General features: G+C 36.7%; 1 protein-coding gene across 1 annotated transcript in view; it reads right to left on the bottom strand.

Annotated features, from left to right (window-relative positions):
* CEP83 (centrosomal protein 83) overlaps window positions 1-24,635 on the bottom strand; it is a 148,642-nt gene that overhangs the window by 22,741 nt on the left and 101,266 nt on the right. Inside the window, exons 11-13 of the mRNA XM_025402585.1 lie at window positions 6,527-6,602; window positions 4,439-4,596; window positions 2,622-2,751 (exon numbers count right to left, since the gene is read on the bottom strand). Of these exons, the coding sequence (XP_025258370.1) occupies window positions 2,622-2,751; window positions 4,439-4,596; window positions 6,527-6,602 (364 nt within the window). The remainder of the gene's footprint in view (window positions 1-2,621; window positions 2,752-4,438; window positions 4,597-6,526; window positions 6,603-24,635) is intronic.

Below are 24,635 nucleotides of genomic sequence, written 5' to 3' on the forward strand. Positions count from 1 at the left end.
TAGTATGACAACTCTAGGTCATAATCATTCACTGAATTGACCTTAACAATTTCACTATGACTTAAATCGCAATCCACAGACCACATTTTAAAAAGTAAAATGACTATTTACTATTTTCACACTCATCATCTGGCAGACATTTCAGTAGGAAAAAAAACTCATCCTGTTGCAATACTAATGAAATGTTACTTTGTAGTGTTTTTGGGTTTAATTTTTTTTTTCTTTTTTTTTCCCTGAGATAGGGTCTTGCTGTGTCACCCAGGCTGGAGGGCTGGTGCCATCACAGCTCTCTGCAATCTTGAACTCCTGGGCTCAAGTGATCCTCCCACCTCAGCCTTCCAAATAGCTGGGACTATAGGCATGTGCCACCATGCACAGTTTTTTCATTTTTTGTAGAGATGGGGTCTGGCTATATTTTGTAGATTTTTTAAAATATCACCTCCTCCCCTCCTTCTGGTATACTTATGATTAGTTGATAATCTCACCACTGGGTGTCACTTTTGCTTCAAAAGAATTCAACCCAAACTAACCTCAATAATTAGAATTTGATCTGTAAGATACTTATCCCTAAAGTCTCAAAATTTAGCTCTTACAATTTCTTGCTGTAACATGGCTTCAGATGTTTCTAGGCTTCAAACACAGTGCAAACAAAAATCAGCAGGATTTCTGAGATCATAGGTCATAAAACAATCCTCTGAAATCCCATTAATATCCATACACTTTTCAGTACCTACATCGACAGAAAGTAAAAAAAGTGACATATACAGAAAAACAAACAAGTGTGCATATTTGGGTATAAAACACTGGGATCCCTATATAATAAATGCTGTTTTTCTAATACTACTACTTCTAGCATTATGAAAAGATAAAAGTAATATTCAGAGACCAAGAAAGTAGAGAAGTAATGACTTTTAGACTACTTATGTTGTCACTCCAACTGTCAGCAACATTTGGCAGTGATATCCAATTACATAAAAAGGGATCTAGGAACGGATGTGTGATTTTTCAAATTCAGAATAAGTGAAGGATCTAGGGTTATTTTCTCTTACCTAAATATGAACAGTTAACCTTTCCAATAAACAAACAGATATTAAGATAATGGTTACTGCATCTAGAAGTATTTTCCTCTCATCTCAGATCTTCTCTCCTCTCCACAACAAATGCTACTACTAAAGGAATTTATCAAATGGAGACAACTCAAATCATTTCTGGGACTTTACATATAACACACACACACACACTTTATCATGTCCCTCCTCTTCCTCTAATCCTGTTGAAAAGATTACCATGTCCTTCTCCTCCCTTAATCACTGCCATGAGTCATGGTTACTAATGGGACCTGTTACATTCCTTGGGTTTGCTGAAATAGAAAAAAGTTGTAAGCCACTGACTTAGAAGATCCATCTAGATACATTATTTCCATGATGCCCTGGACTGTTTCCAAGAAAACAAAGTTAGGTTCTGGAGAAAAGTATGCCTGCAAAAGGTAAAACTTAAAAAGGATCAATGCTGTGGGAACTACTGTGGCGGTTTCAGAAGCCAAGGGAGTCCCAGTTCCTCCTGCTGGAGCAAAGAAATACTTGCTCTTGTATTTCTGAATTGGAAACAAAAAAGCCTTTTAACCACAAAAGTGATAAAACAGACATTAGGCATAAATGAAACAATCTTAATCACACTATAATTTAACTGGAGAATGTGTAAAATATGACTTCCATGGGTTGGCCTGGAAACTATCCCTCTGAAAAACACCTTCTGTGTGGAAAAATGCATGTCAACTCAAAACAATTGACTTAGACACAAAATTTAGAAACAAACCTGCTGGACAGTCTGGATTTTCCCAATGTATTTCTGCAAGGTTGACAGCAAAATGTCATGCTTATATATTAAATTAAACATATCACTAAAATCTCAGATTCAACTATATATTTATTCTCCTATAAGAGTTTATTAGGATGGACGTGGTGGCTCATGCCTATAATCCCAGCACTTTGGGAGGCTGAGGTGGGAGGACCACTAGAGGTCAGGAGTTTGAGACCAGCCTGGCAAACATGGGAAACCCTATCTCTACTAAAAATACAAAAATTAGCTGGGCATGGTGGCATGTGCCTATAATCCCAGCTATTCGAAGGCTGAGGTACGAGAATCGCTTGAATCCAGGGGATGGAGGTTGCAGTGAGCCGAGATCGCACTACTGCAATCCATTCTGGGCCATGGAGTCAGACTCTTAAAAAAAAAAAAAAGAAAAGAAAAAAGGGATTTAATTATATTTTACTCCACAGAAATCACTTTTTATTTTATTTTATTTTTTTGAGACAGGGTCTTGCTCTGTCACCCAGGTTGGTGTGCAGTGGCACAATCTTGACTCACTGTAAGCTACGCCTCCCAGGTTCATGCCATTGTCCTGCCTCAGCCTCCAGAGTAGCTGGGGCTACAGGTGCTCGCCACTACATCTGGCTAATTTTTTTGTATTTTTGTAGTAGAGATGGGGTTTCACCACGTTAGCCAGGATGGTCTCAATCTCCTGACCTCGTAATCCGTCCGCTTCTGCCTCCCAAAGTGTTGGGCTTACAGGTGTGAACCACCGTGCCCGGCCAGAAATCACTTTAATAAGAACCACTTGCCTTTTTCTGGGCAATTGCAGCTCGCTGAAGTTTCTCCTTAGCTTGATTACACTTTTCTTCTCTCTCTGTGATACGCTCATGAAGCTTGTGCTTTTCTTCCAACCACTGTATCTGTTTCTCTTCCAATGTCCTGTCAGAAGAATGTATGTAAAACATGGAAGCTAAATAAGTTCTTAGGATTAAATAGGATTAAATATCACAAGTATAAGCAAACTCACTACCTGCCTGACCACATTTTTAATTATCCAACTGCAGGCCCTCCTGTATGGCCACTTGTTTGCAAATCCCACCATTACTGAGCACTTCCTGTGAATAAGGCACTGGACTTAGAACACTATGTGTATTGTATCATCTGTTCTTTAGAAAAATCCCAAGTTAGGTGTTTCTGTCACCTTTATACTTCTGTCCATTTTACAAATGAGGAAACCGAGGATTAGAGCAGTTAGCTAACTTAAGGGCTCACATCTAGTTAATGGCAAGACAAACACTTGATAACAGGTGTGAAGTATAATAACCATCAAACTACAAATATCTGTCCTCATAAATTTGGTTTAAGAAAATCAAGCCTGGTATCAAATCTTAATGCAGTATGTCTTCTGACTAGAGTAAAATGCATATGAATGATAAAATAACATCATAACAACTTATATTTTTAAAGCTATTCTGCATACTTTATATGATTTTTTTAGTATTCCTACTATAGGCAGTACAAATGAAAATAACAAACCCTGAGAAGTTAGATTACTTGCCTAAGGTCATACAAGATTTTAAGTATCTTAGCTGGAACTAAAATCACATTCCATTGACCCTTCGTACAGCTATTTTCTTATATACAATTCTATGAATATTATTTAGAAACCAATGATTAATTACTTAAATTTGCTAGCTACACTGTCATAGAATTATTAAGCTCGTTTCAATCAACCACTTGAGAAATCCAAGCACATGTTTTTGGTTTTTACAAAATAAAAGAAAAATAAGTTGGATCATCTGAAATGTCACAACATGCTATGGATATTTATCTTGCTTCCTCCCTTTTCTTGAAATTCAACCCCATATATAAAAGCATGGACAAACCTTAGAATATGTAATAATAGAAAAACTGAAGAAACACAGTTTTATGTGGCATGGTGGCCTTCAGAAGAAGAAATTTGAAAAGAATTATGTTTTGTAGATTAAAATAAAAACTTATAAGGCAAACATAAAGACAAAGCAAATACAAAATAGTACAGTATTCTACCACATCTAAACAAATGTTTCCAGAGGGTATAAGATCTTGAACATCACCACAATAATTTTATCCCTACCAGTTTTACTCCATACTATCTACTAGTAACAAATTTTAAGACCAAAAAAAAAAAAATAAACAAATAAATTAGCTTTTCAAAGAAAATCCAAGAGACTAGTTCTAGGAGGAATTAAGTTTTGCACATCAAAAACAAAACACAACAAAACAAAACAAAACAAAACAAAACAAAAAACCATTCTGTTCTCTGGCATTCAGAAGAATAGATTTTTGAAGAAATGTTTTCATTTAATCAATGAATAAAAAAAGTTTTCTTTGAGGTTTTTCAGAATACTATGCTGTCAGAATTTTAATATGTCTTAATTTTACCTTTTTTAAAAGAATTTGAGTCAGTATAGGTCATTCTATAGAAACATAAAGTACATTATTACCTCAGTATACCACTGTATACTATTAAAGTGTATTTGTAACTAGTTTCTAAAATGTAATCAACATTGGAATCATTACTAACATAACTATATGTTATATAGAAAAAAGAAAAAATAGTTTGTACATAAAGAGCAAACTCTACTTTTCAGCTTCTAGTTGCGCTTTTTCAGCTTGGCTTCTAAAATTTCGGCATTCTTGTTTTAATCTCTCCACCATTTCCTTCAGCATTTGGTTTGAATTCAGCAAGTCATTCTCTGACTGTGCAAGTGAGGTCACTTGGATCTGCAAACTACTGATTTGCTTAAAAGAGAAGAAAGAAGATAAAGGCCACTAAATAAATGCAGTAAGGTATGAGAGAAGCAGAAGATACTAAGCATCTCCCTTTGCAAATACTCCCTCAAGCTGGTGTGCCCTTGAAGATGCCCCCTGAAGGAAGTAACAAATAGCAGCACCTAGGAGCATTTCTTATTATAATCAGAGACTATCAAGAAGTATATTCCTCAGTCACTGAGTCCCCTCCCTCTTCTTCCCAAAATATGAAGGCCAGGAGAGGTATTGGGAATGGACAGAAAGGTTATCAGGGGGATTAGCAGTGAGATGAGGAAAGGGAATCCAGTGATTAGAGTCAGTCTCCTACCACTCTAGCCTTCCCCTACCTCCTACGGAAAAAAACTGACTTTAAAAGCAAGTCAGCTGGGAAAGCAGCTAAAAAAAAAAATCCATCCTCCTCTTCCCACATACCCTGAGATCAGCAACCTTCTAGAAGTTCTACTCTCCAAGCAATCAAAATTGTTCAGTGTAAATATGAGAAGGATCACTCTCACATTGTTTTTAAAAGGTTTCCATTCATATGTCCAGTGCTGGGCAGAAGAAAGATGCTCTGGGAAATCAAATAAACGCTACAGATTCCTTGGCCTCTACAGCCATTTGCCAAACTGCATACTGTCACTCAAAGCTTTTTTTCCATCCCAATTTACCTTTATCTGGGAGTACTTTTTCTCATGAGAAGTCTAATTAAAGATTAACAGGCTAGAAAGTTTATTCACACTCTTCTAAATTATATCTAAATAATCTTTATTTGGGACAGTTATATATACCTCCCCCACAAACTATTTTACCAATTAATAAACAATAAAAGTTCTTATTTTCCTTTCACTTCCTTTTATCTCTCTTAGCCATTTTCTGAGAGACATTTCAGAGTAAAGACAGTCAAGAGATAGGGATCAAAAGAACCTATTATGAGATTCAAGGGTAAAAAGAAACAAGATTCTTATATAATAAAGTAAATAAATGGGTAATAATCTCATTACTTCCTAATGGTAACAAAACCAATTCATATACGATTCTGAATGTCCACAGAGCAATTTTTAGCAGAATAAAACTAAATGGTATGTCTCAGATTTCTCTTTTAGAATGAATTTCTCCATGTAGAACTATTCACTATTTTTAACTGGAGTGGCAAATATTAAATCTGTATTACAGCTGCTTGAATAAGCAACCTTCAAAGAGCTTAATACCTCTCCATATGCATAGCATGACAGAAAGCCCAAATGCCAATGATACTAAATAACTTCTCTCTGGGTATCAAAGATTATGTCCATCTAGTTAAGACTTAGAAACCATAACTGCACATGAAAAGCAGTACCAACTAGCATATGAGCATGAATTCTAAAAATGGATTCCTACTTCATAATTTATAGGGGAAAAAACAACAACAAAAAACAAAATAGAATTCAGAAAAGATCACTCCTCCACGTTTTACCCAACTTTATACAAATCTTTCCTGAACCCAAATAACTTTAATTATAAATACAAATTTCCTTCCACAAATACAAATCTTGGATTTCATAGGGCTATAGCAAAAATACCTCATGATATAAAATTACAAGTCAATCACACAAGTAACTTAAAACCTGGATATTTCTATTGAGTTTTTAAAATTCAGAATATTAAAATACTGTCCTTATAACTGTATTTTAAAAAATTATCATGGGCCACAGCATAATATATATATATATATATCTCTTAAGAATAATACCAGTTAGCAAAAGAAGCTTATTAAAGTATAGAGGTTTAAACATTTTATCTTTACATATTATCTCCAACAATATGTTACCAATTGTGGTTAGATTCTAAAAATACTGATTGCAAATCTTTTTTTAAATTTGCAAAACACAAATTTAAAGAAGCACTTGAAAAAATAAAAGGAAAATATTTGCTAAAATCATACCTGTTTTAGGTCAGAATTTTCATTTTTTTCCTTCTCTGCATTTTCAATAGTCACAATTTGTTGTTGCAGTTTTAACCTAAAAATCACAACCCAACAAAAGACATTATTAAGAATCCACGATTCATTTATTTCACTGAATTAAACAGTCATTTTATTGAATGCCTGTTGGACACCACTGTGCAAAAGCACAAATACAACCAAAGATTGACACTTTGAGAAGCTAGGTTGTGTTCACATATAACAAAAATGTAAAACAAATTACTGTTGTTGTGATAGGAAAATCTACAAACTAGGGGCATAGAGAGGATGAGAAATCAACTATGTCCAGGGGTTCCAGGGAATGCTACATGGATAAAAACCTGACAGGTAGGATTCTGATATACATGAAGAACAGCCTGAACAAGTGGTCTTTCATGGAAAATTATAGAATGTGTTGCTAAGGCATCAGAAAGTAATCTAGTTTAGGAGAGGCCAACTTACATCCATATAGCATTTTACAATTTACAAAATTCTTTCAGACACACGCTACTTCACTTTCATTCTACAAGGCTACAGATTTAAAAGAAAACTAATACAACACACCATCCTGTATTCTATAAAATATCTTATGGAGCTTTTCATGCCTGAGATGAATGAATACTTAAACATTTGCAGACTCTTCAAAGGGAATAATACATCTACAGCCAGATCCTTAAAATGCAGAGCAGCTCTAGTGACCAAATGAGTAACCTCATGAGGAAGACATTACACTAATTAGGTTTGGCAGGATAGGCCCTGCAGCCTCCTCCCTTTCAAAACTCTCCAAACGCCTATCTCAAATACAATGCACTCGACACCTATTTATAGCTTGGTATTATTAGCATGTCTTATCTGCCCAAATAGAATGTGTTTATCTGGACAACACTCTCAAGAACCTAGGTCTGTGCTTTAAACACAATAAGGACTCAATAAACATTTGTTGGCAGACTGAATGAACCAACCCAAATCATGGATTAGCTGTTTAAATGTGTGAGATGATTGGATAATATAACATGAAAAAAACCTGAAGATAAGACTCATTGCTTCCTGAGACGTTTACATACAAATGCCAGAAACGATGAACCTAAAGAGGGCCAGTCCTTTTCCTTTTGCTCCACTGTCAGTACCAGTCACACTCTTATTTCATAATTCTAGTTACATGATTACTCTTTCAAACTTTCTGTGCACTTCCTCCATTAAATGTTTATGAATGTTACCAACTGGGTGCCCTTTTTTTTTTTTTTTTTTTTTTAAGTAAGAGATGTGATTGCACTATATTGCCTAGGCTGGCCTCAAACTCCTTGGCTCAGGCAATCCTCCTGCCTCAGCCTCTCAGCAGGGTGGCTAACTTGGGGTTTTTAGGTTACTGACTTAGTAAAGGTTTCTTTCCACAAAATCATGAAGATGAAAACGGAAGAGAGAACACCGTGGGTCCCAGTCCAGGCCCACAGTTAGAAAACTTAGGTCCTAAGTATATCCTAGCTCCAGATGAGAATCTGGATACAATTGGTAAATTAACAAGAAACATGACCCAGTTAAGAAAGTCATGGCCTAATGCTTTCTATGTAAGTTACACAGACATGAAGAGAAACAATAGTGCCCTACATACAAAAGCTGAAGCCAAAGAAACCAACGGTAAAGAGTATCTGAAAAATCATTAAAATATGAAAGGATGGGAGAAAAACTAAATGAAATATGAACTAAGTAAAAGCACCATTGTGGTAGACTATAGAAGATGATATACAACAAGGCCTTCTTCAGTTCATTTTGTTGAAGCAGTACTGGGTTAGAATCTAAAACTAATTTTTTTTAAGGAGAAAATTAGTCCATGATTTAAGATCATTACATTTAGGATTCTATGGGATAACGGATCTTAACTTAAATAAGATAGGAATAAGACTAATGGTATTAAAGTTCAAAAAGGCAGATAATGTTTCAAAAGACAGTGCTGTAAATTTAGGAGTACAGTATCTCTTTTTATTAGGTTTTGAATACTCAAGGTGTGTCACAATAAGTCAAAAGAAAATATACCTTATAATAGACACACAAGGAACAGAAAAAAACTGCAATTAACTTTCATTAGAGGATAAGTTAAGGCTATATAAAAGAGATGCAATTTGAACTAGATCTTGAAGGAAAAATAAGAGTCCGAGATAGAGAAATTAAAGATATAGGTGACGAAGAGTGTAGAGGAAGTAGAGATATGGAATTTAAAGCACTGTTCACTTAAGAAGTAAAGGGGGAAAGGACATTTTCAAAATAGAAAGGGAGGAGAGAATGGATGAAGATACCGAAATTCTAAGATGGCAAGAAGTTGAGAAAATTCATATCCTTTGCTCATGTACAAGTAAGAACATCAGTTTCCAAGCTGAAAAGGAAGCAAGGGAGCCAGGATAATAGGCTGGAAGAAAAAGAGAAGTCCAAAGACTACCAATATCAGTATCTTCAGTGAGAGTAGCATGGATAAGAGAAAGGAAAGATATTTACATCTTTGAAGTGATCAGTTCTAGGTGACGACAAGGTCCAAGAAGTGTCTAGGTGTACAAGATGCTAAAGTAGGATAAAGATAAAAGAATGCCAGAGTGCAGACAGAATAAACTATAAGGCTAAGGTGTTGGGTAGTTCAACACTATGAATACATAGTCACTAACAATGATGACGAGAGAAACAAAACAGAAAAAAGTTGAGCCAGATATCAAAGTCCTCAGTGACTATTAAGGAATACACTGTAGGTCATTAACTGGAAGAGATAAAAGACAGGTATAAAACTGGATGCAACAAATATCAAAGAAAAAAATCACTTTAACCATACTCAAACAATGAACTGGAAGCGCAAACGGGGTTTACGAATGTTGATTTCTCTTCTTGGTCTCTTGTTGCAGGAGAGAGGAAGGAAGAGTAATTTCTACCTAAAAGGCGTTCCAGGTTATATGCCATGAGAAGAAAGCAGTTCTCAGTAGGGGAAGAGGCATTCAAAAAAATGTCGAGATTACAAAAAAAGTTATTGGTATCAGAATAGGGACTCCAAAGGCTACAGTGGAAATTGTTAAAAGTTTTAATGAGTTAATGAGTAGGTGATAGGGAGAAATCAGAAGGTGAAGGATGAGTAAGTGGGGGGAAGAGTAACTATGAGATCAAGTACTTTATACTTTTAAAGCAATTATAAAGTAGGTGAACTGGAGGGCCAAGTTACAATAGACAATGTAGTTATGAATGAGTTTAAATGGAAACTTTGGAATAACATTAAGATGGCGCTATTTCAAGTTCCCTTCAAAGTACAGGGAAGTCAGCTGTAAGGATCATGGTCTAGGTCTTCTGTGGCAGGCAGCTGATATACTGACATATACTATTTCTATTTTTTTTTTTTTTTGGAGATGGAGTTTCGCTCTTGTTGCCCAGGCTGGAGTGCAATGGCGTGATCTTGGCTCACCACAACCTCGGCCTCCTGGGTTCAAGTGATTCTCCTGCCTCAGCCTCCCAAGTAGCTGGGATTACAGGCATCCACCACCATGCCTGGCTAATTTTTTGTCTTTTTAGTAGAGATGGGGTTTCCCTATGTTGGTCAGGCTGGTCTTGAACTCCCGACCTCAAGTGATCTGCCCTCCTTGGCCTGCCAATATATGCTGTTTCAACATTCAGCAAATATTTATTGAGTACCTATACATGCTGAGCCCATTCTAAGTGTTGTGGATACATCAGAAAATAACAAGGACAGAATGCCTACCCTTGAGGAGTTTATACTCCAACAGTGTCGTCTGATAGAGCTTTCTTTGATGGTGGAAATATTCTATAATCTGTGCCTTCCAATATGATAGTCACTAGCAACATGTTTGTGTGACTGAGGAAACTGAATTTTAATTTTTTAAAATCCTAATTTAAATTTAGGTTTCAAGAGTCATCTGTGACTAGCAATACCATATTGGGCAGCAAAGCCTCTAACGTAACTTCTCGGCTTCATTTAACGTGAGTCTCTGTTACCGAAGGGAAGCAACATACAGGGCAAACAACAGAAGTTGTAATTGTGATTTCTCTACTGTCAAAGAGTCCTACAAGTCTCATGAGAATAGCAGTGGCCTTCTCATACCAATCTTCTGAAAGCATGGTTCTTGCTTGTGAGCACTGGAAATTGACACTGGCCATTATTAGCAAAAAGAAACTTTCCTGAAAGAGTGTAAGAACCCGCTCAAAAGAGAACTAGAAAACCAGAACCAGGATACAATAATTGACAGGAGTCACAGGCAAAGACATGCCACAGGCCTGCCTGGTCCTTCAAACACTGGCACATATCCTTTCATCCCTTACTTCACAGTTTAAATTCTTGGGAGAAAACGTGTCCAATGGGCCAATATAATTCTTCTCAAGATGCAGTGTAAGTAGAAAGGTGGATATATTAAATGATAGCTTTTTGGTTTTTTTTTTTAAAGCAAATATCCACTACTGGCAGCAAAGAAATCCAAACTGATGAAATTTAAATGTTTATTAAAAGTTTAAGAAAAAAACAAAGTTCCAAATGGAAAATAATAGCCCTGGCTTTAAGCCATGCAAAAAATAAATTAAGGGGGTATTGACTACAGGATATCATAAATGTTCAGGTTCCCTTTCCTTGGTTATTACTATTTCCCCAAAAACCTCCCCCTACTTTTAATATCAAACTGCACATCATTTCCTTCCTCTTCCTTCACCCACTCCACACAGAGACATGGGCATATAATCTTGGCTGAGTCAGAGTGCCTGATACCCACAATCGCCCTGGTAGGTCCAAAGATGAGCATGTGAACCAGACCCAAACTTATCTCTAGTTTTTTTTTTTTTTGACAGAATCTCACTCTGTCACCCAGGCTGGAGTGCAGTGGCACAATCTTGGCTCACTGTAACCTCCACCTCCCAGGTTCAAGCAATTCTCCTGCCTCAGCCTCCTGAGTAGCTTGGATTACAGGTGGTCATCACCATGCCCCACTAATTTTTATATTTTCAGTAGAGATGGGGTTTAACCAAGTTGGCCAGGCTGGTCTCAAATGCCTGACCTCAGGTGTTTCACCCGCCTTGGCCTCCCAAAGTGCTGGTATTACAGGCGTGAGCCACCATTCCCAGCCTCGACTCTAGACTTTTTAAACTTGAGTTTGCTAACAAGAACTTTGTCCTCTTGGCTTCAACGTATGTTCCTAGCATCACAGAGATAGAACAGCAGACAAAGGAGAGAGAAAATAAGAGAAGAGGAAGAAAAGAAAAGGAAGGGAAAAGTCACTATTATCTAATTACATTTGAGTTCCCAGATCCAGGTGTCCGTGAAACCAGCATAACCCTTATCTTTCCCACAATTGTGTAAATGAAGAAAGTCCCTTTTGTTGTGCTTGCATTAGTTGGAGTTGGGTTACTGTCATAACCAAAAGTTGATTACATATTCTATTATATTTAAACTCCTTTAAATTTTACATGGTCTTAATTTGCAAATTGAATAAATGTGCAGTGGAGCAGCCTTTTGAAATACAGTACTTTTACAAAAATAATTTTTTATTACTCTTGGCACTATGATAGGCTAGTGGTAAAAAAAAAAAACCACTTTAATGAAGAGAAAAGACTGGTATATAATTAATAAAGGATCTGTCAAAGCAGTGATTTATATGTAATAGATTAATATTTAATTATCACAGATATATATTATTTGTAAATAAATGGATATTTCTGCTTTGCATGATTTATACTTTCCATTTCCTTAGTAAGACCTTTTGCTCCACAGATAAGTCTCCGATCAATTTGTCTCCGGTTATCTAAATAGGAGGTGTTGCAATTATGATCATTTTAAGGAGTGATCACAACAGACCTGGTTGATGTAGCTGGACTTATAAATCAGTAAATCATAACTGTCAAGGAAAAACTACCACCACAATTGCAGAACATTAAAAAAAAAAAAAAAAAGTCACGCCAATCGTGTGAATTAATCCTGCTAGATTTTATGTTGGTTACTATGTCTTTTTTAAAAAATAAGTTGAGGTCATTTACATATTATAAGTGAAACTACAGAGGAATCAAAGAAAAATTATCAATGTGACTAACAGAATAGAAAATTATTCATATTTAAGAAAAGCTAAAGGAATGAAAGCTGTTTTATATAGCAAAAAAACTAAAAAACAAAACAAAACCTAAGGGTCAAGTTCATTATTGTGTTCAAGTAATGACAGAATGCTGAACATTTTATCACTATGGCAACAGAAACCCAAAGCAGGAGAAACAGGCTTAAATTCTAACAGAAAAGATTCTAACTGGCCAAATTGTGGGATTACAATAGGATAAAACATTAGAGTAGGATGCCTGGGGAGGGTCTCCCCCACTTTCTGGAGACTGTCAAAGACAGATTTAAAATCTACCCGTCCTGAATATGTCCTAAAAAATGTACCCACCTAAAAGCAAAAGGACAGACAAGATTGGTTCTTAAAATCTATTACAGATTCATGCTTTTAGAATCACGGCCACTAACACTTTAAATAAAGTTATGAAACCTAAGTAAATAGTTAAGTACACCTCTGCCTGAAGTAATTCTTTCCTAAGTAATGCAGATCAAGAACCCTGTCTCAAAACATAGGCTATCACTTAATGAACATGATTTTTAAAAGCCACTCAAACTTTATATAATTAGAGATGTCACTAAGATATTAGAATTTGAAAAGCAGACATAAAGAATTTCCAAGTGTTGAAGATAACAGCAGATGTCTAGCTCTGTGTTATCCATATAGTCTGCAAAAACAATACAGAAAAGCAAAGAGAACAAATAAAGCCACACAAAACCATACCCTTAGCATAACTGGCAGACAGAAAATGCCCAAAACCTCAAAGTACCTGTAAGTAAAATGAAGGAAAAAACACCAAATCCCAGCAAGTGATCTCTCCCATCCCTGCATGCAAATCTTTGTAGGTAAGAGCTCACTGCATGTGAATGTACTTAATTTGTCCATTAAAATAAAAGGTTTAATTTATTAAAATTTGGCCCACAAAACAAGACCCAATTAAATGCTATATACAAAACACACATTTAAAAAGCAAAATGATTCAGAAAATTAAAAAATAAGACAATAAAAGTATACCAGGCAAATAGAAACTACATGAAAACAGAAGTGGTGATATCAGACAAGTCAAGCAAAAAAAAAGACAAAGCACTTTTTAATGCTAAAAGCTACAATTCACCCTTAAAATAGAACTGCTATGAATATTTATATTCTGTACCAAATACCATGAAACTCACCTCTATGAAGCAAAAACTACAAGATATACAAAGAGTCACATATAGAAACACAGTAATAAAAGGAGACTTTAATATATCATTCTTTGTACAAAACAAATCAAGTGGACAAAAAATAAGCAAGTATACAGAAGACCTAAACATCACAGTTAACAAGGTAGGTCGTGTGTGTGTGTGTGTGTGTGTGTGTGTGTGTGTGTGTGTGTAACTTCACACTCTTTTATAAGACTCTTTCCATGTGTTTATGTAACACAATAACTGACATATACTATAGGACAAAGTGACTATAGTCCTATAGTCGCTGGGCATGTGACATGTCCAGAAAGTGAAACTTAAGAAGACACCCATTCTAAGACTCCTGCAAGTGCAGGGTCGGCACATGAGACTGTTTCCTTAAATTTTGCACCCTGGCTGCCTCACTTACCCTAGTCTTGCCCTTGATAGATTAGGATACAAAGAAACATCAGACTGTTCCACAAAGTAGAAACAATACAAAAATATTCTGATCACAATGCAATAAAAGTAGAAATTAACTTTTTAAAAAGGTTCTCCTAGCTGGAAATTTAAAAAAACTTCTGTTATAGACTGAAACATGTTCCTTCAAGATATGACTACATTTGGAGACAGGGCCTTTAAAGAGACAATTAAGGTTAAAGTCATATGGGTGGGCCCTAATCCAATGACTAGTGTCCTTATAAAAAGGATAAACACGCCAGGTGTGGTGGCTCACGCCTGTAATCCCAGCACTTTGGGAGGCCAAGGCGGGCGGATCAGGAGGTCAGGAGATCGAGACCATCCTGGCTAACACGGTGAAACCCTGTCCCTACTAACAAACACACAAAAAATTAGCCGGGCGTGGTGGCGGGCGCCTGTAGTCCCAGCTGCTCCGGAGGCAGGAGAATGGCGTGAACCCGGAGGCGGAGCTTGCAGTGAGCCGAGATGATTGCGCCACTGCACTCCAGCCTGGGCGACAGAGCAAGACTCCATCTCAAAAAAAAAAAAAAAAAGGATAGACACAAGCAGATGCAAAAGCACAGAGAAAAGGCCACGTGAGGACAAAGTGAGAATACGGTGGCCGCCTGCAAGTCAAGAAGAGAGGTCTTAGGAGAAACCAAGCCGGGCAATACCTTAATCTATGACTTCTAGTCTCCAAAAACTGTAAGAAAATTAATTCCTGTTGTTTGATCACCCATCTGTGGCATTTTATTATGGCAGACTTAGCAAACTATTACATCTTCTGTTAAATAACTCTTTGGCAGAAAGAAAAATACAAATTAAAATTAGTGAATTTCTTTAAAAATAATAATTAAAACACTATATAATGATAATTTATGGAATATAGTTAAAGTAGTGATGAGAAGAAAATTATTAGCACTAAATACTCTTACCAATAAGAATGAAAGAATAAACTGTAGTGAAATTAAATTGTCAACTCAAAAACAACCAAATGAACAAAGTAAACTAAAAGAAAGCCCAAGGTATACATCATGACCTTAGAAAACTCTAAGAAATCAACAAAGCAGCTATTAGAAAATATGTGACTTTAGTGAGGTCACAGGATTCAAGATCAATACATAAAAGTAAACTATATTTCTATATGCAATGAACAATTAAGTCAAAATGAACTCCATTTACAATATATTTAGAAATGAAACTGAATAAAAGATGAGCATGATTTATACAATGAAAACTGCAACACACTGATGACAGAAAGGAAACCTAAATAAATGGAGAGATGTATGATATTTTTGGATTGGAAGACTCAATATTGTTAAGGTAACAATTCCCTTCAAATTGACCTAAAAATTCAATACAATCCCAGTTAAAATTTTAACAAGATTTTTTTTAAAAGGTAAAAAACTGATTAAAAAATTAATATTTGAAAGGCAAAGGACCTAGAAAAGCCAAAATAATTTAGACAAAAAAGAACCAGGTAGAGGACATGCACTACCTGAATCAAACTTACTATAAAGCTACATTAATCAAAATGGTATGATATTGGTGTAAAGACAAAGATCAGTAAAATAGAACAGAGTCCAGAAATAGACTCACACCTGTAATTCAATGGGGGAAAAGACAGTCTTCAAAAAATGGTGCTGGAATAACTGGATACCTACATGAAAATAAAAAGCTTATGTGTACCATTACCTTACACCACATAAAAGTTAACATGAATTAGACCTTAAAATCTAAAGGTAAAAACCAAATATTAATGTTTTAGAAGAAAACAAATATCTTTTTAACACAGAATTAGGCAAAGTCTTGAAGAGAACACAAAAAATACAAACAAGAAAAAAACTGATAAAGTGGTGTGGTGTGGTATTATGATGTATATATATTGGTTTACATATATACATATGGGTTTACATCCATGGTTCCTGGCTCATAACTTCCATAGCTCTTGTCCACATTTCCTAAGGGACTAAAACAATACGCATATCTTTTGTTAACCATATTTGGCCTTTTGTTCATGGTTCGGGAGGCAGCTTCAAAACAGCCTCACAGTGATAAAGGTGAAAGACAGTCTTTGGTTATAATACTGGGGTGCTCTGGGCCTCAGAAACAGACCTCAGAAAACAGAATCTCTCTCTGACCTTCTGTCCTCCTTTTACCTGCACCTTTTTCTCCCCAAGGCAGGCCACACACACTAAAAATATACTCTAATCTTCCCCCACCTTTCTGTCTTGGAGCTGGTCATAAAAAAATCCTCTGAATTACCTTATCTGACAGTAGGTCATTAGACCCCCATTTCTGAAGAGGTCCTGCCCCTTACCCAGGAGGAAATAATGCTACACAGAGCGGCCAAGAAGAATCTAAACACACAGGACTTGTTACGATTCTCTGCACAGTCTGTTAGTATTAGATCATGCCCTTTTTGTCCAGTAAGATTTCCATACGACTGTCCATTCTTCAATCATGTCTATCCAATGAAGTCTCCAAAAAAGACTCAAGAGGACAGGGTACCACAAGCCTCCAGACAGCTGAACTCATGGAGGATTACATGAAGGTAAAAGAACTCACCCATATGCTAGAAGAATGGCACACCCCAACTTCAGAGGAACAGAAGAAGCTCCTGAGCTCTGGACCCTTGAGACCTTACCCTATTATTTCTTTTCTTCTTTTTTCTTTTTGTTTTTCTTTTCTTTCCTTTTTTTTTGAGATGGGGTCTTGCTGTGCTGCCCAAGCTGGAGTGCAATGGCCGATCCCAGCTCACTGCAACCTCTACCTCCCAGATTCAAGCAACTCTCCTGCCTCAGCCTCCTGAGTAGCTGGGATTACAGGTACCTGCCACCATGCCCAACTAATTTTTTTGTATTTTTAGTAGAGATGGAGTTTCACCATGTTGGTCAGGCTGGTCTCAAACTCCTGACTTCAGGTGATCCACCCACCTCAGCTTCCCAAAGTGCTGGGATTACAGGCATGGGCCACTGTACCTGGCCTATTATTTCTTCATCTAGCTGTTTATTTGTATCCTTTAAAAATATCCTCTTCAAAAACCTGGGAAACATAAAGTGTTTCCTTAAGCTTGTGAACAACTCTAGTAAATTTAGCTGAAAGAGAAGGTTATGGAAACCCCAACTTAAAAAGTTGGTCGGTCAGAAGTTCCAGAGGTCTGAAAGTGAGACTGGTGTCTGAAATGGGAAAAGCCTTCAACCCACAGGATCTGATGCTATCTCCATGTAGAGAGCAGTAGAATCAAATTAGAGTAGAAGATGTCAGGCTGGTGTCCACTGCAGAAATGAATGCTTACTTGTTGATGGGTAGAAATCCATACATTTGGTCACAGAAGTTTTCTGCATTGTTGTGGTGTGAAAACACAGGAAAAAAACACCACACAAGTAGATTTTATAAAATCCACTTTCAATATACACAATTAAGTAAATGTGGCCAGGTGCAGTGGGCTCACGCCTGTAATCCCAACACTTTGGGAGGCCAAGGCAGGCAGATCTCTTGAGCTCAGGAGTTCGAGACCAGTCTGGGAAACACGGAAAAACCTTGTCTCTGCTAAAAATATAAAATTTAGCCAAGCACGGTGTCGCACACCTGTAGTCCCAGCTACTCGGGAGGTTGAGGTGGGAGGATCACTTGAGCCCAGGAGGCAGAGGCTGCAGTGAGCTGAGATGGTACCACGGCACTTCAGCCTGGGCAACAGAGCAAGATCCTGTATCAAAAAATAAACAAACACACAAAAAGATGCTAACCACCACTAGTAACAGAGATAATCAAATAAACAAACATATATACACACACACATATATATACACACACATACATATACATACACACAATTGAGTAAATAAAAAGGCAAGTCATAGATAAGGAGAAAATATCTGTAAAATATGTATCTAAGAAAGAGCTTATATGTGTAACACATAAATAACTATTATAAATCAATAAGATAACTTCTGAATGTAAAAAGTGGGCAAAACAGTTGAACAGAAACTTCACAGAAGTAGCTTATAAGCACATAAAAAGATGCTAACCACCACTAGTCACAGAGACAATCAAATTAAGACCATAGGTGACATGTTACAACATATCCAATTGGAATTATTAAGACTGAAAATAACAAGTATCAGTAAGGATGTAAAACAAACAAAATCCTCATATACTGCTAGTTGGAATGAAAAAAACTTTGTCAAGTGTTTCTACATTGGAAAACAGTATTTCTGTATGTTATAAAAGTAAACATATACTTACCATATGACTTAGTAATCCCATTTCTAGGTATTTAACTAGGAGAATAAAAACATATTTCCACAAAGACTTGTAAATGAATGTTCACAGCAGCATTATTCATAATAGCCCCAAACTAAAAACAACCCGACATTTGTCCATCAAGAGAAGAATAAATAAATCATATTATATTTATCCAATGAATACTAATCAGCAATAAACATATGAGCTACTGATACACTCAGAGCATGCATAAGTCACAGGTTGCCTAATGCTGGGACTCAGGAAAGGAAGTCAACTATAAAGAGACATGAGGAAACTTGGGGTGATGAAACTATTCCATATTTTTATTGTGGTGACGACTGTACAACTGTATACAAAATGGGTGAATTTTATTTTAGGTACATTAAATGACAACAATAAAACTATACAAACTTTTTAAGGGCAAAGAACCAGAAGATAAAAACAGAAATTAATGAGTTAGAAAATGGGAAACCAGTTGATCTAATTAATAAATCAAAATCCTAATTTAAATGAATGCACTGAACTGTACGTTTTAAAATAGTTAATATGGTAAATTTTATGTATATTTTACCACAATATAAAAATATATATATACAAAGCAGTGGCTGACTTGACCAAGAAAGAAAGGAAGAAAGCACACGTAGAGAACAAAAAATAACAAAGGGGAAATAAGCATTGAAATAGAAAAAAATCTAAAAAGAAAAAGAGGTCTACTTTTCAAATGGAGGAGCACAGTGGCCAGCCATCAGAAGTTGACAATGACCAACTGAGAGCAGTGGTTGAAGCTGATCCTCTACAACTACACAAGAAGCTGCCAAAGAACTCAATGTCAACCATTTTATGGTCATTTGGCATTTGAAGCAATCTGGAAAGGTGAAAAAGCTAGTTAAGTGGGTGTCTCATGAACTGAGTGAAAATTTTAAAAAATCGTCATTTTGAAGTGTCATCTTCTCTTATTCTATGCAACAATAACTATTTCTCAAGCAGATTGTGACATGCGACAAAAAGTGGGTTTCATACGACTACCGGCGATGACCACCTCAGTGGCTGGACAGAGAAGCAGCTCCAGAGCACTTCCCAAAGCCAAACTTGTGCAAAAAAGCTCATGGTCACTGTTTGGTGGTCTGCTGCCAGTCTGATCCACTACAGCTTTCTGAATCCCGAGGAAACCATTACATTTGAGAAGTATGCTCAGCAAATCGATGAGATGAATTGAAAACTGCAGTGCTGCAGCCGGCATTGATCAACAGAAAGGGTCCAATTCTTCTCTACGACAATGTCCGACTGTATGTCACACAACCAATGCTTCAAAAGTTGAACGAACTGCACTACGAAGTTTTGCCTCATCTGCCATAGTCACCTGACCTCTTGCCAACTGACTATGACTTCTTTAAGCATCTCAACAACTTTTTGCAGGGAAAATCCTTCCACAACAAGCAGGATGCACAAAATGCTTTCTAAGTGTTTGTCTAATCCCGCCAGGTGTGGTGGCTCACACTTGTAATCCCAGCACTTTGGGAGGCCGAGCTAGGCGGATCACCTGAGATCAGGACTTCGAGATCAGCCTAGCCAACATCTTGAAACATTGTCTCTACTAAAAATACAAAAATTAGCTAGGCGTGGTGGCGGGTGTCTATAATCCCAGCTACTCGGGAGGTTGAGGCAGGAGAATCGCTTGAACCCAGGAGATGGAAGTTGCAGTAAGCAAAGATTGTGTCACTGCACTCCAGCCTGGGCGACAAGAGCAAGACTGTCTCAAAAAAAAAAAAAAAGTTTGTCGAATCCCCAAGCATAGATTTTTATACTACAAGAATAAACAAACTTATTGGCAAAAAAGTGTTGACTGCAATGGTTCCTATTTTGATTAATAAAGATGTGTTTGAGCCTAGTTACACTGATTTAAAATTCATGGTCCAAAACCACAATTACTTTCGCAACAACCTAATAATACACCATACTAAAAGAATGAAGAAAAAAATGCATGATCATCTCAACTGATACAGAAAAAGCATCTGACAAAATTTAACACCCTTTCAGGATAAAAACACTAACAAACTTGGAATAGAAGGACACTACCTCAACATAATAAAGCCATACATTAAAAAGCCACAGTGAATATCATAAGCAATGGTGATACTCTGAAATGTTTTCCTTTAAGATCAGGAATAAAACAAGTACTCCCACTTTTGCCACTTCCATTCGACATGAAACTGGAAGTTCTAGCCAGAGCTATTAGGCAAGAGAAAGACAATGAATTCAGCAAAGTAGCAGAATACAAAGCCAACAAACAAAAATTAGCTGCATCTCTATACACTAACAATGAATAATATGAAAAGGAAAATGAAGAAAATTCCATTTACAACAGCATCAAAAAGAATATATAAAAATTAACTGAACCAAGGAGGTGAAATACTTATAAACAGAAAACTAAAAGACATTGCTAACAGAAATTAAAGAAGATATAAATAAATGGAAACACATCCCATGTTCATAAATTGAAAGATTTGATGTTGAGATGTCAATACTACCAAAAATAATCTACAGAATCAATGCAATTCCTATCAAAATCCCAGTACTTTGTACAGAAATAGAAAAATCTATCCTAAAATTCATATGGAATCTCAAGGGAACCCAAGTAGATGAAATACTCCTGAAGAACAAAACTAGAGAACTCACACTTCCTTATTTCAAAATTTATTGCAAAGTTATAATAATCAAAATAGTGTGACACTGACATAATGACCAACATATAAGCAACTGGAATAGAATACAGAATGCGGAAATAAACCTTCCCATATAGGGTCAAATGAATTTGACAAGAGTACCAAGGTCATTCAATTAAAAAAGGGCAATGTTGTCAATAAACAGTGCTGGGAAAACTGGATACACACATATAAAAGAATGAACTTGGACCTCTCTTTAACTCTATATAGGAAAATTAATTTAAAATGGATCAAAGGTCTAAATGTACAACCTAAAACTATAAAACTCTTAGAAGAAATGATGGGGGAAAGGCTTCATGGAATTTGATTTGGTAATGATTTCTTGGATATGACACGAAATGCATAGGCAATAACAATAACAACAACAAAAACACAGACAAAATGAACTCCATGAAAATATATTTTTCTGCACAAAAGATATTTATCAACAGAGTAAAATACTACAGAATAGGAGAAAATATTTGCAAATCATATATCTGATAAGGCATTAATATCCAGAATATACAGAGAAAAACTAAACGAAAATAAAAAATAAAAATTTTAAATGGGCAAAGAACTTGACTAGCTGTTTCTCAAAAAAGATATACAAGTGGCTAACAGGCATATTAAAAGATGCTTGACACCACTAATCATTAGAAAGATGCAAATCAAAACTACAATGAGATACTACCTCACATCTATTAGGATGGCTACTATCAAAAAAACATGAGGAAGACATCATTAAGATGACTGACTAGAGGACCAACACTCCTCCACAAAGGTCCAAAATAACAAGTAAATAACTGCACTTCAAGTAGAGTTTCCAAGGGAGAACAACAGAATTTACATGAAAGGGAAAAAAAATCCACTTAATCATGGAGACTTGAGATGGCAGCATAGAGAAGAAAGCAAAGCACCCAGCTGGGATTGGCTCAGAACCAAGAAAGACTCCCCATTGTGCAAGAAATGGTATGTAGGAGTTCCTTAGCAGTCCCTAATACCACTGTGGACATGTGTAAACCTAGCTACAGAAGAGCCCTCGAGTCCTAACAGGCCCTGAATCCAGTACAGGGAGCTGTTTGGAGTCCACATGGTTACATTGCTCCAGAGAAGGCACACACACTGCGTACCCCCACTCCCTGTAACCCAAGCTGCTACAGCATGCACCATTTTGAGAACCGAGTCAACGCTAAAATACATGCTGCCATGGGGTTCAACAGACCTGGTATTTCCACATCTGAAGGGTCCCACTGTAATCACACCACAACCAAATAAAAGGGTCCAACACCACAACCTCAGCTACACAGAGCAGTAAAGCCAAAACTCCAGCACCTGAGCTGGTATAGTGGACCTAAAGGAACAAGCAATCTAGCACAGCAGGGAGGCAACCTCCAAGACCAAGGGCGCTGGTGCATGCAGTCCCTAGGGTTTAAGAACTAGCTGCCAGCCACTGCCAGCAATCCCATTCCCACAACTGGTGAAGCAGAAATGCACTCCACATACCTGTAGGGACCAAGGATGGACCCATCTGGCAACAGCCACCACTGGCAACCCCACCCCACAACTGGCAAAGCCACCACACCCAATGAGTACCCACCACCCAAAACCTGAGAACTGTTCCACCTAGAGGCCCCTATCAACAGCAAAGACATGAGATTCACTCAACAAAAATCCACAGTAGAGACCACTGAGGTACTTGCAGACACTGCTGACGTGAATTACAGCCAAAGATATCACATGGAGACTACATTACTGCACTAATCCAGAAACAAAGCCAAAGCACCTACCCAAACAATACTGCATGACAAATATACAGGAAAAAGTCCTTCGTTACAAAGGCTACTCCATAAAATAGAGACAACTGTTCTACCAGATGCACCTAATAACTTAGGGACACAAGAAACATGAAAAAAGCTGGGCGTGGTGGTTCACGCCTGTAATTCCAGCACTTTGGGAGGCGAAGATAGGCAGATCACAAGGTCAGGAGTTTGAGACCAGCTTGGCCAACATAGTGAAACCCGTCTCTACTAAAAATACAAAAAATTACCCGGGCTTGGTGGTGGGCACCTGTAATCCCAGCTACTTGGGAGGCTGAAGCAGGAAAATCACTTGAACCCGGGAGGCAGAGGTTGAAGTGAGCCAAGAATGCACCACTGCATTCCAGCCTGGGTGACAGTACGAGACTTTGTCTCAAAAAAAAAAAAAAAAAAAGAAATACGAAAAAGAAAACATGACACCTCAAATGGAACCCAATAATTCTCCAGTAATAGACCCTAATGAAAAAGAAATCTAAAAAATGCCTGAAAAGAAATTTGAAATAACAATGTTAAGGAAACTTGGAAAGATACAAGAGAATACAGATACAAAATTCAACAAAATCAGAAAAAAATCATGATATGAATGAGAAATTTTAGAGAGATAGATATCATAAAAAAGAACCAAACAGAATCCTTATAGCTGAAGAATTTCATGAACAAAAATAAAAATACAATCAAGAATTTCAGCAACAGTTTAGATCAAGCAGGAGAAAGAATTTTTGAACATTAAGACAGGTCTTTTAAAATAATCCAGTCAGACAAATAATAATAAAGAATAAAAGGGATGAAGAAAGCCTATGAGACTTATACGACACCATTAAGTGAACACATATTCACATCATAAAATTCCAGAAGAATAAGAGATGGGAAACGGTATCAAAAATGTTGTAAACAAAATCGTAACTGTAGATAGAGTTTCCAAGTCTTAGGAGAGAGATGAATATCCAAATCCAAAAAGCTCAAAGACCCCAAACTGATTCAACCCAAAAAGGTCCTCTGCAAGGCACACTATACTCAAACATCAAAAATCAAATCAAAGAATTCTATAAACAACAAGAAAAAAGCATCAAGTAAGAAAATCACCATGAGACAAACAGATTTCTCAAGAGAAACCTTATAGGCAAGAACAGAACAGAATGATGTACTCAAAAGTAGTGAAAGAAAAATAACTTCCATTCAAAAATACTATACCCAACAAAACTATCCTTCAGAAATGAAGAAAAAACAAAGTCTTTCTCAGACAAGCAAAAACTGACAGAATTCATCACCACTACCCCTACTCAACAAGAAATTCTTAAGGGAGTCCTACAACTGAAAATGAAAAGACAATGACTATCATTATGAAAATATGCAAGAATAAAACTCACTAGTAGAGCAGAGATATACAAATGAGAAAGAAATCAAACTTTGTCACTACAGAAATCCACCAAATCACAAATATAAACAATTAAGAGAGCAAGAAAGAAACAGAAGATCTACAGTACAACCAGAAAACAATTAACAAAATGACAGGACTAAGTCCTTGCCTATCAAGAATAACTTTGAGGCCGGGCGCGGTGGCTCAAGCCTGTAATCCCAGCACTTTGGGAGGCCGAGATGGGCGGATCACGAGGTCAGGAGATCGAGACCATCCTGGC

This window comes from Theropithecus gelada, chromosome 11, assembly GCF_003255815.1.
Source record: "Theropithecus gelada isolate Dixy chromosome 11, Tgel_1.0, whole genome shotgun sequence".
Lineage (NCBI taxonomy): Eukaryota > Metazoa > Chordata > Mammalia > Primates > Cercopithecidae > Theropithecus > Theropithecus gelada.